General features: G+C 45.1%; 1 protein-coding gene across 4 annotated transcripts in view; it reads right to left on the reverse strand.

The window, feature by feature from the left end:
• Positions 1–1,293: 1,293 nt before the first annotated feature.
• The window catches only part of KIAA0040 (KIAA0040 ortholog), a 39,828-nt gene continuing 22,824 nt past the window's right edge, over positions 1,294–18,297 (reverse strand). For all 4 annotated transcript variants that reach the window (XM_055319410.1, XM_055319411.1, XM_055319409.1 and 1 more), the window contains exon 2: positions 1,294–4,890. In XM_055319410.1, coding sequence (XP_055175385.1) covers positions 4,465–4,767 — 303 coding nt within the window. In that variant the 5' untranslated portion in view covers positions 4,768–4,890 and the 3' untranslated portion in view covers positions 1,294–4,464. The remainder of the gene's footprint in view (positions 4,891–18,297) is intronic.

Here is an 18,297-nt window from a genome sequence, read left to right on the forward strand (position 1 = left end):
GTGCAGCAGCTGCTCCCTGCCTCTGGTTTCTGGACAACAGTCCCTGCTCTCTACTGGAAAGTTTTGGAAGTCCTGGAGGAATGAACAGAGAGCCGAACAAAGACTCTCTCCTTGTGCTGTCATGGAGTGAGTGGCAATGGGGAAGGGAGCCCAGGAATCAACTAGAACTAAAGAAATGTCAGCCTGCATTGGGGGAAAAAAGGCAAAGGAGGAGCCGGTGCCATAGGCCTGTGTTCCTAAGCCCTAGTCGATATGTAGTAAGCACAGTATTTTACCAGCCTGTTCAACCACTCCCCCCACAAGTCGCTAGTTCCGTGCTCTCCAGGACAGTAGCTGCTAGCCACATGCAGCTGTGGAGCATTTGAACTATGGCTGGTGTAACTCAGCTACTGAACCTTTAATTTTATTTAATTTTAATTAATTTAAATGGCTACTGTGGCTAATGGTACCATATTGGACAGTGTAGAGACAGAGAACAATTCCATCTTATCTCCTTCTATTGGACGGCACTGCTCTACAGGGCTTCTGCTTAATGGCCAGCTTAGCGTCATCAAGGGAGGGCTCTGGAGCATCTAAATCATTCCATTTCACAACCACTGCGAAGCTGTGTTCCACCTGAAAAAATATGCATTTATGCATACATACCTGTGTCTTCCTGTCTGGCTGCCTATCTATCTAAGTATGTGTGCATCTAAGTACCTATGCATCTAACTGTGAATGCATATAGCTATCATCTATCTATCATCTATCTATCTATTATCTTCCTATCTATTATCTATCATCTATCTATCATCTATCTATCCTATCATCTATCTATTATCTATCTATCTATCTATCTATCTATCTATCTATCTATCTATCTATGTATCTAACTATGTATGTATCTATCTCCCCAGCAGCCTCTATAGAGACTTGATTTCTCCCCTTCCCAACATTGGATTCAACTTAGAGGTCTATTTTTCGCTTATTTTTTTGCTATTTTCCCCTTTCTCCTTTAAGAGGACATTGATTGACCTCATTAAAGGGAATGCTGAGAGTTGCCAGAGAGCATCAGTGTTTCTCCTGCAGCTGGCACCTCTGAGCAGGTCTGGTCTCTAAGGTGTCTGCTCTGCAGGCAGTGAGAGCCTGGACCTGGTTCTGGTCCTTTGGCCTAGAGCTGTGTCAGGGGGAAGGCAGTGCCCAGGGACAGTTGGGTCTTTTGTGACCTAACGGGAGTTGCTGCCTCTGTCATTTCTGACTGATGTCTGAGAGAGGGCAATATTTGATGTCAAGAAAGTAACTGATGACAGCAGGTAAAGATGCCAGGCATGGCTTTTTATTTTCAAAGTATTTTATTTAAATAGATTTTTCTTTTGCATGTGTTTGAATCTTCCAGAAAAAAAAATACTGACAAATACTATACAGCTTGGACCATTTATACTCTTCTTGAAAAGATGACTGCCTCTTTTCTACATACCCCACCCCACCCCCACCTCCTTTCCCCAAGAACTAAAAAAGCAAATACAATGAGCAGTGGGGAGAACTCCTCCTCTAATGGTGGCTGAGTTTGACTGGATCTGTTCAGATCTTGGCCTGGGGGTTCCTCCCCAAGCCTAGGCTGGTTTAGGAAGCCTCTTCTTTATCATTCTTTTTGTCCTCCATTAGCTTAAACTCTGCAAGATGGGCCAAGCAGGCTCCGGTCCTGAGGCACCCCTGGCTGCCAGTGGCAGTTCTGGGGCAGAGGCTGGGGAGAAGGAGTAATAGTGAAGAGGAATAAAGAAAGGGCTGGACCTGGGATGGGGCTGTGGGGACAAGCAGGAATAAAAAGAAAACATGGGGGAGAAAGACAAGGATGAGTGGGAAGAACGAGGAATGGGTCCAAATGATGGCCTTGGGCTCCTTTCATGGACTCATTTATTCAACAGAAGTTTGGGGGCCAACAGCACACTGGGCAGTGTTGGGGAAACCCTGGTGGAGGAGGTTGGGGCAGAGAAAACATAAGCTTCACTCAGCATCTGGGTCTCCTGAGTCCTAGACCGTGGAAGCAATGGAGAAGTGAGTTTCTGGGTGTTTCACGCCTGGAAGTAGTTCAAATCCATTTGATTAGGAGACAGCAGGGCAAGGCACTTGGAGACGGAGGTCTTGTCATGGCAATGACAACTGACTGCCGTCTTAATTCAAACTAGCAGCCAGTTGCCATGGCAACCATGTTACTTGTGTGGTCCCCAATCGGAGTGATCCTCTCTCCTAGATCACATCTGACACCCAGTCTCAGCCATCAGCTCTGCGTCTCCCTCAACTCATCCATTTGAGGGGGCTTGAGAGTTGGAGACTTGGAAGGGCAGCTCATCTCAGCACGCAGAGGCAGGTGTGGGGAGGCACGTGCATGTGGTGTGGGTGATGAGCAGTCATCCTGTGATGGGAAGGGGATGGCTAGATGCTCCATGACAGGCTGTCCACGTACAAGGGGACAGAGAATCAGAAAGTGCTTCTTTCTCTGGTTAAAGGGGTTTACAAGTAGGGAGTCTGAGTGCCCAGGGCACTTGGGGCCACTTGATGTGAGAAGGTAGATGTGACTCGTTCTAAAATATGTGAAGACCCGAATTATGACTCACAGGGTCACCTGTTAGAAAACCTTGGTGCTGCAGTCATTACCAGACAGCTGCCCTCCTCAGGCTTAGAGCATACCTGGAGGGCAGGTGAGCACCAGGCAGCCCAGCGAGCAGAGAACATTTTTCCATGGACACAATCTTGCAGAATTTCATTTTTTGCTACTATAGCTATCAAAGTTTAGCTACATTGTTAATTAAATTGCAATTTTACTGCCACCTAGAACAGCTTTCGTGGGGAAATATTTCCAGAGAGCTACCCAGCAGATTTGCAAATGACCTTTCAGGGCACAACCTGCTCCCAATTTAGGAATTCTCCATCTTTGTAATATGGTCACAATACAATCAAAATACCAACCAATTCATCATATAAGTGGATTAGCTTGGCCTCCCCACCTCAGCCTGCTGGGGAGACACTCTCCTCAACTCCCTGCAGACCTAGTGTACCTGTCATCATGGATCTCAGGGCCCCCACGCCAACCTGACTGTTGCTTCTGCACGCAGCCTCTGGGTAGCATTCAATACCCACCTTCCATCCACTGCAGCAATTAGTGGGCTCAGAAAAGAAGGTCACTTGGGGGGATTGGCGAGGTATTACATGTTTACCGTTGACATCATTGCCTATCCAACAGCATCCACAGACAGTTCTGAGTACCTACTGTGTGCAAGGCACTTGCCTGAGCTTCAAGATAAATATGAATTAACTTCTATATAGCTTCACTCTACTTTCATTTAAACTCCATAGCTTCTGCAACCCATCTGCAACATACCATGCATCCATTGCAACCTTACAAAAGTGTTTCCAGTGTACCTTCTGTGAGACTGTTCGAGAAATTGCCTTAATTCCTTCCACAGCGAAAAGCTTTTTTGGTTACATAGGAGATCCCTAGCTCAGGTGTAGCATCCTTTTCCCATCTGTAAAACATACATTGCACAGGTCCAACTGCAGTTTTGCCAAAGTGAGTAGAGTATGCCTGGTTTCCAGAACATTCTAGAAGTCACAACCAACAGCTGTTTGTGCTTGGAGAAGGGCACCTTGTTGAGTGGTTCTGGGGTGGGGGTAGCATCTCAAAGAGAGGTCTTAGACAGCATTAGATACTTATCAGTGGAAATGGGGATCTTGTCATGAGCTGCAAGGTAATAGCTTTTGATGAATTTTGATGGTTCTCACTTAAAACTTTTCCTCCCAGATGAGAAACACAGGAACTCCCAGATGAGAAATACAGGTGTGGCTGTATCAATATACCAGGATGGGAACTGTACCAGGTTGCTGGAATGTCCAAATATGAGGATTTCCAGTAAAAGGTTATGTAGGAATAGGAACAGAAAAGCACGTATCTCTAACCTGAGTGGTATATGGTAGACAGTGCATAGGTACCTTGCCTGATTATATAATTGTGCATATGTGCCTGAATCTGACCAGGCCTTCCTGGAGACATGGAGACGTTTTTGGGGAGTGCATATAATGTACTGGCACAAAGTAGCTATTCAATGACCATTTAATGAACAAAATATATTTTCTTAGGTATACCTGTTGCCTGATTTTGCATGTGTGTGTGTATGTGGGTGCTTATGCGTGCATGGTGTGCATGTGTGTGTATTTGGAAGACATGTCAAGATATATGGACAACTATTCCTTGTGCTTTTGCATAGGGAGCTTGCTAGAGATAGGTAGAAAACATGCCTGAGTCTGTGGCAAAGAGCATTGCTATTGGACACATAGCTGCCATGACAGTACCCAAGAATTGTCCATGTTCTTCCTGGGCTGTCCTCCGTGGGCGCATTCAGCCTGAGATTTGTTCCTTGGTTAGTTTCTCTGTGTATAGTTGGAAGGTGGCTTAGCCCCTGAGGGAGGACGCCTCTGCTTCCTGCCTAACTAGACAGGTAGTGATGGCCTCTTTTCCATCTGGAGAAGCTTGGGCTGTGCAGAGATCCAGAGATCTTCTTCAGCCTTCTTCTTCTTCTTCCTCCTCTTCTTCGCCTTATTTTGCTGCAGCTGTTGGCCACTCTTGCCTGGCCGGCTCCAGCAGCAATGGCAACAGATGAAGAGGAATGTGATGACCACTAGTAGTGGCAGCCCCAAGAGGATGCCCAGGCAGATGGTGTTGAAGAGGCCCTCTTGGTGTTTGGTCAAGATGGTGTCCCAAATGATATTGAAGAAGGAGCTAATTTTCTCCATGGTGCTTGGCTAGACTGGGGAAACTCTCAGCTCACTAGCGAGTCCTGGGTTCAAGAGGATGCAGGCTTGTCCACTTGTAACTTTTTCCTCTTCCAGCTTTGGGTGTGGGCATGCCACTAGCAGCTGAAGAGAGCAAAACAGACAATTCAGGAGAAATTATCAGCTGAAGAGAGCAAAACAGACAATTCAGGAGAAATGCAGCGGGGATGTTCTATGATTATTAACGACATCACATTTTTTAGACTTAGGAAAAGGAAAGGAATGGAAGATTTCTGGAGTTCACGGAAATGGTATTGAAACCCAATAAACAAAATAGATGCATGCATTTAAGTAAGTACTAAATCTTGTACTACTACATAGGGCTTAGGGTATAAGAATTAATAGTGTATCAGACCTGGCATGTAGTGGGTGCACAGAAATTGTTGGATAAATGAATCAAATGTGGATTCAGGGTTCTGGGTAGGTGTTGGTGATGCTACCAGAGCAATTCTCAATCTTTTCTCCCTGCAGTTCACCTGATAAGTGTTGAACACATACTCCTCAAAGGACAGCTGATCTGACTTTCTATGAACACAACTTGACATTTTCAATACTTACTAAAGCTCAAGCACAAGATGAAATGTCTAAGCCTTGCTGCCTCTCATAGGGAGCTTGGACCTCCCCTAGGCTAAGAGGTCAGCAGTCCTCCTCCCCTCTCACCCCTGCCTTCACATTCTCTTCCCTGCTCCATCTCCTCCCTCTTCATATCCCACTCCTGTGCCCCATGAGGACTCACCGAGCTTTGCAGTGGGGCACCATTTGCTGGTTCCCTCTGTTTCTACCTTCCTTTCCCTCATCAGCCTCATCTCTGCTTTTTGTCCCTCAATCAAATATTCCCAAGTCTCCTTTCCTGCATGTTCCTGTTCTTTGCAGTAGAAAAGGAGTCTTGCATGCTCCTCAGCAATGGTGTTTGGAAAATTGGATGGGGTCCCTACTGCCATCTTGAGCTCAATTTACAGTCAGGGCTGTTGGTTGCTTATACAGAGTGGCCCTTCTTCCACTGGTATCCCCTCTACATCTCTGCATGTATCTTGGGCCTCAGCTATCGAGTGTGAGGTCTTTTTTTTTCGAGTGTGAGGTCTTATAGGCTCCTTTGGTTCTGGAATCCCCAGGTTCCTCAGTCTAAAAAAGACTAGGAGGGCAGCATGTCAAGGAAATTCAAGAGACCTTCTGATACAGACATTGCCTGGGACCCAGAGATCAAAGACTCATTGATTTTCAGGCCGGAGACCTTACACTTAAAGATTAAGAATCTGAGGCCCAGAGTGGGGAGGTGACATGTTTAAGGCTACACAGAGAGGTGATGAAATTGTCCCGGAGTTTGGGACAATGGATCAATTGCTCTTCCAAGGCTGCTGGGCAATCAGAAGAACAAGGATGGCAACATTACTTTATATTTGTATTTTACTTGATACTTTTCTAATCACTTTCACATGAATTATATTTTTAAAGCAAGCAACACGTTGCATTGTCTATGGAGAAGAATGGCTGGGAGGCCTGGGTTCACAATCATTGTGACATCCAGGCTTCATTCTGTTGTCCTGTACTGGAACATTAAATGTGTGTCCCCTCCTGGGTCATGTGTTAAACTCAGGAGTTATCCTCAGAAGTCTAATTCCTTGAGTAGCATGTACTTGTGTGTTCATCCAAGGTCCATCTGAACTCAGCCCTAGTCTGCTGGCATGTGGACTCACACACTTACTCACACACAACATTATCTATACAATTTATGCAACTGTATAAATGGGTACATACTACTGTGCCATCGGGTCCGTGAAAATGAAGTAATGCTATACTATGGCACTGATATGCCAGTCACCATTCTAGGCACTTCACACCAATTGACTCATCTCATCTCATTCTCATTACCTAATGAAGCAGGTACGGTTATTTCCCTCATCTTACAGGTGAACACAGAGGTGCAGGTCACACAGCAAATGAGTGAAAGAGCTGGCCTTACTGATTCTGGGAAGTGCGGCTTCAGATTCCCAAGGGGTGAGCCCCTCATCGGTGTTGCTCTGGGCCTCCTATTCCTTTGTGTAGAATTAACCATTTTGGCAAGTAGCCCAGGATTTATAGACTCTTACAATATGTGGCTATCCCCCAGATTGACTTAAATGTTTATCCTAATCTGTTGTGGAAAGAGACTGCAAAGTGACTTATTTTCCATTGTTAGATACTTCACAAATGCATGAAGATACACATACAATAAAAATTTAGCCCTGCTCAAGTGGAGGTTTATAGAAAGCATATGACTGCCTGAACTTAACACGCATCAAAGAAAATGTTCTGAGAAGTCACATCCCCCTGCCAGAGGCTTTGCCTGAGCCCCTCTGAGGCCCTGGGAACATCACATGCCATGGATCTGCTCATACACTATCAAGCCCACAACTTCTTTGTTGAGAAAAAAACACCCTTGGGTATTCTGTGACACCCCCACCCCCGCCCCCACTCCATCAAGGCCACTGCACTGTCTTGCTCTTTTTCACACACTTGTCTCTATGGATTTTCCTCCTTACTTTGCCATTGCCTTTGCTTTTACTTCAGCCCTTGTTTGGCCCCATATTTTTTTTTTTGGCCCATCTGAAGGGATTTTCCCATTCTGTTGAGGGAAGATTTGGGTGGTTTTCACTAATTTGATCATCCACACATATACTCTCCTGGGACCAAATGCTCATTGTACTACATTTCTATGACTCAAATTAGATACCACCACCACATTTGTTGACAAATTATTCTTGCCAGATGTCACACTGGTCCCTGCAGGCAGCATAAATGCATCAGGGCCCACTTTTGGGTTCAGCCATGGAGAGAGAGAAAGGGCTTTGAGACCTTGGAGAATTAAGGCAGTTTTCATGAAGGTAGAGCCATCTACAGAGGACCTTGAAAGATGAGCAGGATCTTGACAGAGAAACGGGTAAAAGGATGTGCAAAGGTTCTAAACAGAGAAACTTCAAGAACATGGCAGGAAAACAGGGTGCCTTCTGGTGAGCCTGGGGCTCAGGGTGGGAGAGTGGACTGTAGGTTGTATTCAGGGTAGAGAGGGCCTCCATAGCGTTTGTGTTTATTTTGGGACTTTGTAATAGGAGGATGCCCTTCAAGAAAAGATAAAAGGGTGAGAACAGCTCTGGGAATGTTTTATGAGAGCTCTTTATCCATTTAACAAACATTTATTGAGCACCTAACCTGTGGCACACGCTGTGTTAGGTGTTCGGATTCAGTGATGAAGGACAAAGATATGGAGCATTGTATATTTCAGGAGTTATTATTATTGAGGGATCATGTTGTAAAAGACAAAAATAATAAGCAAATTTCAACGTAGGTTGCTTAGTAGCTGAAATAGAAGCATGCATTGAATTATGTGTTTATCTCAGTGTCTCAGGCCTTTTTACCCTTCCCAACCTTTGTCTCAAACTCTTCTATCTCATGACACCTAAAATAGCCTTTGAATAAATAGATTTCTTTTTAAGCTAAAGCTAAGTCAATAATTCACTTTTGGATTCCTGAAGGTACTTATTTGAATCTACTCTTCATATAGCCAAGGAGAGTATTCATTAACGTTTGGGAACCCAGTCAGGGGAAAATTCAATTAAAAAGGTATTCTTTATATTTTTTAATCTAAGAATTCTCTTCTAGGCCCCCCAGGTTACTTGCTGAGCTCTGCTAATCTATACTGTTTCATTAGTATTTATGAGCCTCGCATTGTTAGCATTTCCAGGAAACAATCAAATACCTCCTTGGTGGTATGAATTAAAAGTTAGAGCTTCCACAGAATGTTTTGTAAAAGGAGCCACACTTTGGGCCTTAGGGGATACTCTCTGGGAGACCCCATCATTTTGCTGGATCTCAAGTATTGCTGACACCATTTGAAAGATAATTAGTCTATTGCTATAAAACCAATAATAGGTGCCAACCAAGCTTGATTGTTTGATCGTTGTTATGGGGGTGGATGTGAGGAAAGAGAGGAGGGGAAAAGTTATTTTCAGGCACCTTAAAACCAGAAGTTACTCATCTTTATATCTTCCTGTGGTATCTGGCTGGGGAGAGAATCATTCATTCATTCTTTCTTCCAGGAGGCTTCAATCTGTCCCTGTAGAAAGTGTTGATCCATAACAATGATCCCAGAGCCAGAAGACCTGGGTTTGAGCCCTGGACCAACCTTTGTAACCTTGGTGAGTTACCAAACCTCAGCTACAAAATGAAGCTAATGAGCTTCCCTTGTAATGATGTTGTGAGGATTAAAAGAGCTCAATACATTTAATGTATTTTATAAGGTGTAAAATACTATAAAACAATCTATGAAATAGTGGGTTACCTCCCGATAGTAATGGACTAATTCAAGCCTTGAGCTTTCTTTCCCCCTCCCTTACCTCTAAACCTAATCTCACCACCAAAGAACCCTGGGCCCCCACTCCATTCAAATGAAGAGAACTTCACAGGTAACCTTGCTGCTTATGGCTGGTCTGCAGGTCTGTGGCTGTAATTCTAGACTCTGGCATCCAGCAACAGGGATGGATTAGAGTCACTTGGGGGACATCTGTCGGTGTCTGGAGGATTGCTGAACTCATAATGTAAGGCCTAGGGAGAACATCTAGACCTCTGTGGGCCCACCTAGCCTTCCTCCCAGCCTTTGGGATCCCTGAAAGTGTACAGGGATGGGTCCTTCCACAGAGAGGTCTATCCATCCCTGAAAGCTAAGAGCTGCTCCAGAGTTGGTAGGAGTTGGCCAGGCTGGCCCTTGGACTGATTTTCCTCCTGGAGCTCCTCAGCAGAGGGTGGGACACGCTACTTGTCTCTCTTTGTTCGTATTAGATGAAATAATACATGTAAAGCTGTAGAATTCCATCTGTGGGATAGTAAATGCTTTCTAGAAATGTTCATGATAAAGATCATGATGGTTCCCAGTTAAAAATCCCTAAGAGCAACTCCACAGTGACCTCCAAATGGTCCAACTCTTTTGCCTTATAGGGGGTGGGCTGAGGTGGGAGGTTCAGCTCTCTCAGAACCTTCAAAGACTCCTCTGCTGCAGCTGCAGACTCCAGGCAATGCATGGGGGGGCGGGCATCTTACAATTGAAAGTTGGCAGTAAAGACCTCCCTTTGGTCTTTCTTCCAATGATTTCATTGAATTTTTTTACCTTATGCTGTGGTTATCACTGTGCTGCTTTCTCCCTTCACCCAAGGATAGACTTCTGGCCAGGCTGGCTGCTTAAGAGTCACCCGGAGAGTTAGTTATATTCAGATTCCTGAGCCCGGCTCCTGAAGACCCTGATTCAGTAGGTCTAGGGTAGGCTCTGGAATTCATGTTTGTAACAAACAGCCCAAGTGTTTCTGAATAATTGTCAGGTTTAAAAACTGTTGTATAAGTACGTTGTGGAATAGCCACAGAAGCCTTGTGTTGAATAAAGGAATGGATCGTGGGTGAATGGAGGTGGGGAAGAGGTCTGTCTTTGTGTACAGAGGATAGTGCCCTCCTTCAGCATTACTTCTTGCTCTTGTGTAGTCAGGGCATCTGGGCCTAGACTATGGTCCTGGAGGTCACAGTTCAATGCAGCAAACACTCATTGAACATCTACTATGTAACTAGCCCTAAGCACTTTTCAGTTGAGTGAAGAGGAGAGAAAATAAAAAAAGGAGAAGTATAGTGTGATGAGTCCTGTGGTCAAGTTCTATGTAAAGGGACATTAGAACAGCACAGGGGAAAGAATAAGCAGTTTGGCCAGGACGGGGTCACAGGGAAAAAATGAAAGGGAAATTATAATCAGGACAGGTGTCTGTTCAATCATTTCTTCAATGGCTACTTATGGAGCATCTCTTTTTTTGTTTTAAGATTTTATTTATTTATTCATGACAGACACACACACACACACACAGAGAGAGAGAGAGAGAGAGAGAGGCAGAGACACAGGTAGAGGGAGAAGCAGGCTCCGTACAGGGAGCCCCACATGGGACTCGGTCCCAGGTCTCCAGGATCACACCCCAAGCTGAAGGCGGCACTAAACCACTGGGCCACCAGGGCTGCCCTGGAGCATCTCTTATATTCTGGGAATAGCGTTGGGTCCTGGGTAGCCAGGAACCAGCAGACCGGGTTCCTGTCCTTTTGGTGTTCAAAGTCTAGGGTGGGAAGCAGACTCATCAGAGAATCTCACAGACAGGTGTGAAAGTATAATATGGAAAATGTGACAGAAAAGAAGCCCATGAGGCTACCGAGTGAGTAATGCCCACCAAGGAGGTGGGGGCAGGCTCCGAGTGGGATGTGAATTATAAAAACATGGTCAATTACAAAAACAAAGACACAGTCAGGGTGTCTGAAAAGCCTTGAAATGTAGAATAAACTTATTTAAAGCATTTTCAACTAATATGCATGTTAGGTTTTTCTTCAATGCTCTGATACCTTTTCAGATAAAGTGCCTCTAAATTGGAAGCAATGAGTTCGGTTGTTAATACATTATAAAGTGTCCCCCAAAAGTCTAGAAACACAGGGAAAGGTGTGTTCTGTGCCTATTCTCAGACGAACAATTGGACCCACTGCTTCTTCTAAAGAGGATGTGAAGCTGACAGTGTGGCTAAATGCAGTGGCAGTGAGTGGGGGAGGCAGCGGGGTGGCGTGAGGCCCACGAGGCAGGCAGCCCCACACCCACAGGGCTTGGAAGCCGTGTTAGTGGCTGGTGTGTGCTACAGGAGCCATGGGGGTGAAGCAATGAGGACACATAACCAATCTGTGTTCTGTAAAGGACAGAGTCACTGAGGTGAGAGGACAGGTTGGTGGGGGGCAGGAGTGGAAAACATGATTACAGTGTTTCAAGGAGAATACAAGAGGGCTGAAGGTGAGGGTGGTTGGCACAGGGTGGGACAAGTGGCCTGACTTGGGGGTTCTCCAGTGAATGTGGTGGGAGAGCTCTCAGGCAGGGGGCATGAGGAGGTGTCCCTGGGCTGTGCTCTGCTCTTTCTCTTCCAGCTCTGGTCCCCGGTCAGGTCTCCAACTCTGGCTTTTTATTTTTTTTATTTTATTTTGTTTTATTTTATTTTATTTTATGTAATAGGAATCTCATCAGTCTTTATCAGACTCCCTGCCATTTCTCCTGGCGGTTCAGAACATCTTATTCAGCTCCAGGCCTCTCTAACCCTGCAACCCTGCCTGCCCAAACCTTGCCCCTGCGGTCCTTGCAAAATCCCTATGGTTACAATAATGTCACACACTTCAGAAACCAAGATGCTCCGGCAGTGGGGGCACGGAGTGAAATCTCAGTCGGTAGTTATTAACTCTGCCGTTCTGGATATATATTTTCTTGATGCTTCTCACCTTGCAAACCTGGCATGCTCAGATGCCCTCTAATAGATGTAAGTACTGTTTGGTACAAAAATGGTCGGATCACAGCAATAATCTGCTTGTGGAGTACTGTGTTTAGAACTTTAAATGTGGTTCCAAGCACGATGAAATAGGTATTTGCATTTTCCCCGGTGTAATTAATTGCTTCAAGTAACTAGTTCTGATGCAAAGCTGGAGGCCTTTGTCCTCCCCCAGTGTATACATTTATCGTGTGTAACTAAATATTGAGTATTAGAAGAAAATAGATAGTATTTTCCCTCAGAATCAATGCTATAATTATGGCTGCAACTTTGAACAAAGGCACACAGAAGTCATCAATATAAAAATGATTAAGGCACTGTGATTATTAAAAATAAGAAAACGATGCTTTATCATATAGACATTCTGAATTGGAAAAATCCAGATATGGGTCATTTGGTTGGGTACGCTCACTTTATTGATAAGGAAAATCTGGGACCAAAGCGGTGGTAATTTGCTAGAGGTCACAGAGCTGACAATTGGTAGAGTCAGGGGCAGAACCAATATCTTCTAATTCCCAGCACCCCCTCCTGCCAAGGTTCCCCTTACAAAAGTCTTTTAAATTAAAGCACTGAGGCAGCTCTTGGTTAGATGCCCACCATAGCCTCATCCTGGACACAGAGTAGGCATATCCTCCTCAGTCCCCTTAAATCTCTGTGGGGCCATGTGACTGGGTTCTGGCCACGGGAACATGGGCCTGGCTCTTGAAATCTGTTCCAAGACCTGCCATGTTCACTCTGCTTGCTCACTGGCTGGCTGGACCCAGTGGAGGACTCCAAGGCTCCCTAAATGGCACGGAAGAAAGCGTTCCTGAATGACTACTAGCAGGGCACCCCTACTGACCATGGTGAATAGTGGAGTAGGTGAGAAATAAGCCTTTGGTGGGTAAAATCACTGATTTTGAGGATTCTTTGCTAAAGCAGTTAGCCTATTCTGATTAACACAGGTGACAAAAAGGTAGTGTTGGTAATGATTATAAAACATATGCAATGAGGTCAACAACTCTCCGAGAGAGTTCGCAGCTCTGACCAGAAAGAGGTTTAGCCAAGTGCTTAAGGGTGCTGGTACTATGATCAAATAAATACCCTGTGTTGGAATCCTGGCTCTGCCACTCACTGACTATATCACTTCACCTCTCCCCCTGGAACTCAGTTTTCTTATCTGTTAAATGGACTTGATAACAGTAGGCTGTTGTGAAAACTAAGTGAGTCAGTAGATGCAGAGCCTCTCAGAACCGAGCCTGGCCATACAAGTGAGCCTTTATTATCTGACCCCGAAACAAATAAGCTAGCCTGAAGAAACATCCCTCAGCTCCTGAACTAATAATGATTTTGTATGCCTTTTTAGAATTGGGATGGTTCTGAAGTCATGACTTTGAGTATAGAGGTCTCCTTTATTTTTTTTTTTTTTGGTAAGGTTTTATTAATTTATCTGACAGAGCACAAGCAGGAGAGTGGCATGCAGAAGGAGAGGGAGAAGCAGGCTCTCTGCTAGGCAGGGATCCTGACACGGAACTGATCCCAGGACTCTATGATCACGTCCTGAGCTGAAGGCAGATACTTAACTGACTGAGCCATCCATGTACCCCTATAGGTCTCCTTTAAAAGGCATTCCCCCCCCTCCTTTCTCTTGTTTTCCTGTAGTAAGGAGAAATTATTCCACTCATCATTCTTTTCCAAAGCAACCATTTCAGAATTAAAATATGTACAGGTGTTAGTTGGAAGCAGCATCATGAGGATTTGGTTACAAGTCTATTCACCCTCTACCCACTGATTCCTACCTCACTGGGCAGAGTGGGACATGAGCCTCCTTCCTCACCCCCAACACCAAACCATCCTTCCTCTCCTCACTCCCTTGTTCTTTCCTTCTGGCAGCTTGTTAATGAGCTCTTAGTCCGTGTCGGTTCTGTCCCACGCACTGCAGGTACAGTCACGCATAACACAGATGTGGTTGAGCTATGTACTTTCCAGAAGGAGAAGGTAGGTAACAAGTAAGGGTACAAACAAATAAACCAAAGTATGTTGTTAGTGCTAGAAGGAAATAACTGGCCTGGCTTGTGTGGAGGTGACTTTGAATGGAGGTCCGAGAAATGGCAAGGATGCAGTCATGTGCAGAACTTAGGCCTTCCAGGGGGCAAGATGGTGGGGTGAAGGCTCTGAAGGGGGAAAGGGCTCTGCTAACCCTAGGAGAGGAGGCAGCCAGGGTCCAGGAGCCTGTGAGTACCCAGTGTGAAGTGTAGTTTAAGCTGGGCAGCTCTGGCCATGAGTACAGATGGCAGAGGATGGAGAGGCAAAAAAGGGGCCCTTCTCTTTGTTGCCATTGTGATCCCATTTGTCCAAGCCCTCAAACTGGTTTCTAGTTCCTCCTTCTTCCATATCTTTCTAAAATATAGAAGTAGTCACGTCCCCTGATCAGCCCCCCTTCAGCTCCTTATCACTTACATGATAATCATCAGTTCCTTCGTAAGGAGGACAAATCACTCATGAGCTGGTCTCTTCTATTATCCCAGCCTCATCTCCCACCACCACCCTTATGACCAAATTTTCCAGAATTCTCTGGAATGTTCCTGCTCTGTCCCATTGCCATGCTGTGGCACATGGTGTTCCAGTTACCTGGGATGTCTTCTCACCTTCCTCCCTCAGCCTAATCATGGGAGAATTCCTTGTCCCCCATCCTCCTCTGGGAGGACTTCTGGGACTCTCGGCCCCCACACCCAAGCTCCCCCACATCGATTTCTCTCTCTTCTGAGTTCTCACAGAGCCAATAACCTCCCATAGTCCTTATCTTACTCTATTACAATGGTTTGTTTTCTCTGAAAAATGGTAATACAGAAAAGTATTAAAAGTCATATACATTAATACTTTATATACATATATTACTATATATCATACTTGTTGACTTGTTTCTCTCACACTCACTGCAGGATTCTGCATGGCAGTGATTCTTATTCAACTGTATAACCTGACACCCTCGTTCAACACCTATCACACGATAGGTGCTAATAAATAGTTGATGAATGGATGATTTCTTTCAATGCTCAGACTAAGCAGAAGACTGAGTGTATCCTTGGTTCTCCCAGTTAAGGGTGGAATTGGGTCACCTCCCCCCACATTTTCATGTGGCAGTCCTAACCTCCAGTACCTCCACATGCAACCTTATTTGGACACAACATTGATGCAGATATCATTGGTTAAGATGAAGTCATGCTGGAGTCAAGTGGGCCCAGAATCTAATATGACTGATGTCCTTCATAAAGAGGAGAAGTTTGGACATTGAGATAGACATGCCCAGAGGGAAGAGAAGGGGAAGAGACAGAAGGAGAAGATGGCCATTTATGAGCCAAGGAGAGAGGCCTGGGATCCTTCCTTCATGGCCTTCAGGAGGAACTGACATTGCCAACCTCTTGATTTCAAATTTCTAGCCTCCAGAACAGTATGAGACAGATCCATTTCTGCTGTTTAGGCCACCCAGCCTGTGCTTTGCTATGGCAGTGCCAGGAAATTAAGAGGTCCCTTTTACTTCACCCCTACCCTCACCTCATCAGCTGGTCCTATTAGCTCTGTCTCCAAAATAGATTCCCAATCCATTCATGTCTCTCCATTCCAAGGCTAGGTCACCTGGCTTACAACAACAGCTTCCCAGCCAGTATCTGCTTCCCTGCTTCCTTTTCCATAGGCTGTACTCCCCACATGAGCCGGGCAATGTCAGCCCTGCCCCCACACCTCCACTCACCACCACGCTTTCCATGACTTCCCAAGGCCTGTAGAGTGAAGTCCAAACCCTTAACAGATCCCACAAGCAACTCCTTTGTCTGGCCTTGAGTTCTCTAACCTCATCATGCGCCCTCTTCTCACTCACTGTGTCCAGGTCATTCCTGACTTCAGGACTATCCACCCCCTCAGGACCTTGCTGGTCCCTTTGATATGTCTGTTCTCAGATCTTGTTGTGATGGACTACTTCATAACAGTCAGGACTCAGCTCAAATGCTTTTCCACTCAAACATAACCTCACCAAGAGGCATTTTTAACTAAGAAGCCCAGCCCCCAGTCAACCTCTCCCAGAGCATCCTGTCTCACTGCCTTTGCAGTGTTTTCCACCCTTATATTTTCCATTTGAATATAATGCTTTGGTCACTTTAGTTTACACGTGTATTGACCACCTTCCACCTTCCTGCACTGGAGATGAGATCAAGGAGAACACAGCCCTTGCCTTTCTCATTCTGTTTGGATGTCCAGAATCTGGCAGGTGGCTGGCTGGATGACTGAAGTCATGCCAACTCACCAAAGAGTCCCGAAGGAAAAGATATCTCCAAAAAATGTTAATCAGTCAGCCCAGGTCTTCAGGGAGAGAGAGCTGGGGCAACGAAGAGCGCACAGAAACGTGACTATCAGTCACATCCATGGCCAGACTGTGACAACAATTACCCACCATTTAGCCCATAGTCCGGCCACATCTCCCAGCCAACTAAGTCATTTCAGGAGGAAATAATGATCAAGAAAATTCCATATCACTGAAAACAGTAGGGAGCGGGGGTTGTGCTTTATCAGCTCCTATATTATCACCTACCTTCCTTTTGCTCAGTTACAAAGAGCTCATTGTAGCTGGGACTTTCTGATAACAAGGGATCTTTTCCTAATTACTATATGCTTCATTTCAGGTTCAGCAGAAAAGAAAATTAAAAAGCTCCATTTCACTCCAGGTTTAAGTGAGTCAATCTTTCAATCAATCCAGTATTAATTAAGCTATGCCAGGAAATACAGGGGAGGTAGAAGACATCCTTGCTCCACTCAAAGATGATCCCAGGAAAATAATTAGAAAATAATTTAAGAACAATGACAAGAGTTTAAAAAGGTTTTCGTTTGGGCTTCCTCTGGCTTTCTGTGATGGAATTGTTAATCCCTTTATTCCCCTTTGCTCTGTCTCATCCCTCTTTGCTTCTTTTTCTCTCTTCTTGTTCCTAATTACCCTGTCTCCAAAGGGTCAATGCTGTACACTCATAATTAGTCTTTTCAGTCACTCCTTAGAATTAGACATTCTGTCTCTCTGATTCTCTGAAAATTACAACTATTTTGGGGTGAATATCCTAGCTGCAGCCTGTTAGCTGGTGAACAAATTCCTCATATTGACATTTTTGAGATCATTAGGAAATTTCCTGATTTTTCCTCCCCCTAACAATGAAGGACTTTCTCCTCTGCTCATACTGGTGTGGAGTCTGGACAACATTCACTTAAGCAATTTGAATTTGGATTTTTCTTCTGTAAACAGAAATATGAACACATTTCTCAGAGGGGTAGGTGTTTTAATCCACTGTGCGACATAATTTTCTACTCAATACCTAGCATAGTGCCTGGTCGAAAGTGGGCCAGCAATGAGTACGTGTGGGGTGGATGAATGAGTGAATGAATGCATTGCTGGGAGCAATAATAAGCAATAATGGGTGTCAAGCATACAGCCTACATGCATTTCACACAGTTGGTACCTTAAAGATTTTATTTATTTGAGAAAGAGTGTGAGAGAAAGCATAAGTGAGGGGCAGAGGGAGAGAAAGAAGCAGACTCCCAGCTGAGCAGGGAGTCCAATGTGACTCAGGGCTCTATCCCAGGACTCTGAGATCATGACCTGATCACCAGAAGGCAGACACTTAACCCACTGAGCCACTCAGGCGCCCCTGTTATAATCAGAGTTTGATCAATTTGTCCCTGAACTGGTTTACGAGAAGAGTTAGCCAACTCCTAAGGAATCAGGGCAGACACGTCTGCCTTCGTCCTGCTGACTTACTTTCTGTTCCCTTCCAGCTGCGCCTCCCTCTTTCAGCCCTCCTGACCTCTGGGATCTAGTTTCTCAGGGGCGCCTTGTTTTGTCCACTACGATCAACTTTCCCCTCTTCATTTAGCTAGAATGCTCACTTGTGTTCTTTGGCTTCTTTTGACATAGATACGTCAGGAGGCCAAAGCCTCAAAACAGAGGGCTGGCAAAATGTCTTACCACCTTTCACAGAAACAGGGAGTAATCTGTTGCATCAAAAAGTCACCCTTTGTAGCATTCTAAGTGCTGCAACTCTGTGTGTGTAGCCAAAGCTTTAATGGGCATGGCCTCATTCAACAGTTTGAGAGGTGGGTCTCTTTTGTCCCTGTTGCACAGATG

This window comes from Nyctereutes procyonoides, unplaced genomic scaffold (genome assembly GCF_905146905.1).
Source record: "Nyctereutes procyonoides isolate TBG_1078 unplaced genomic scaffold, NYPRO_anot_genome, whole genome shotgun sequence".
Taxonomy (NCBI): domain Eukaryota; kingdom Metazoa; phylum Chordata; class Mammalia; order Carnivora; family Canidae; genus Nyctereutes; species Nyctereutes procyonoides.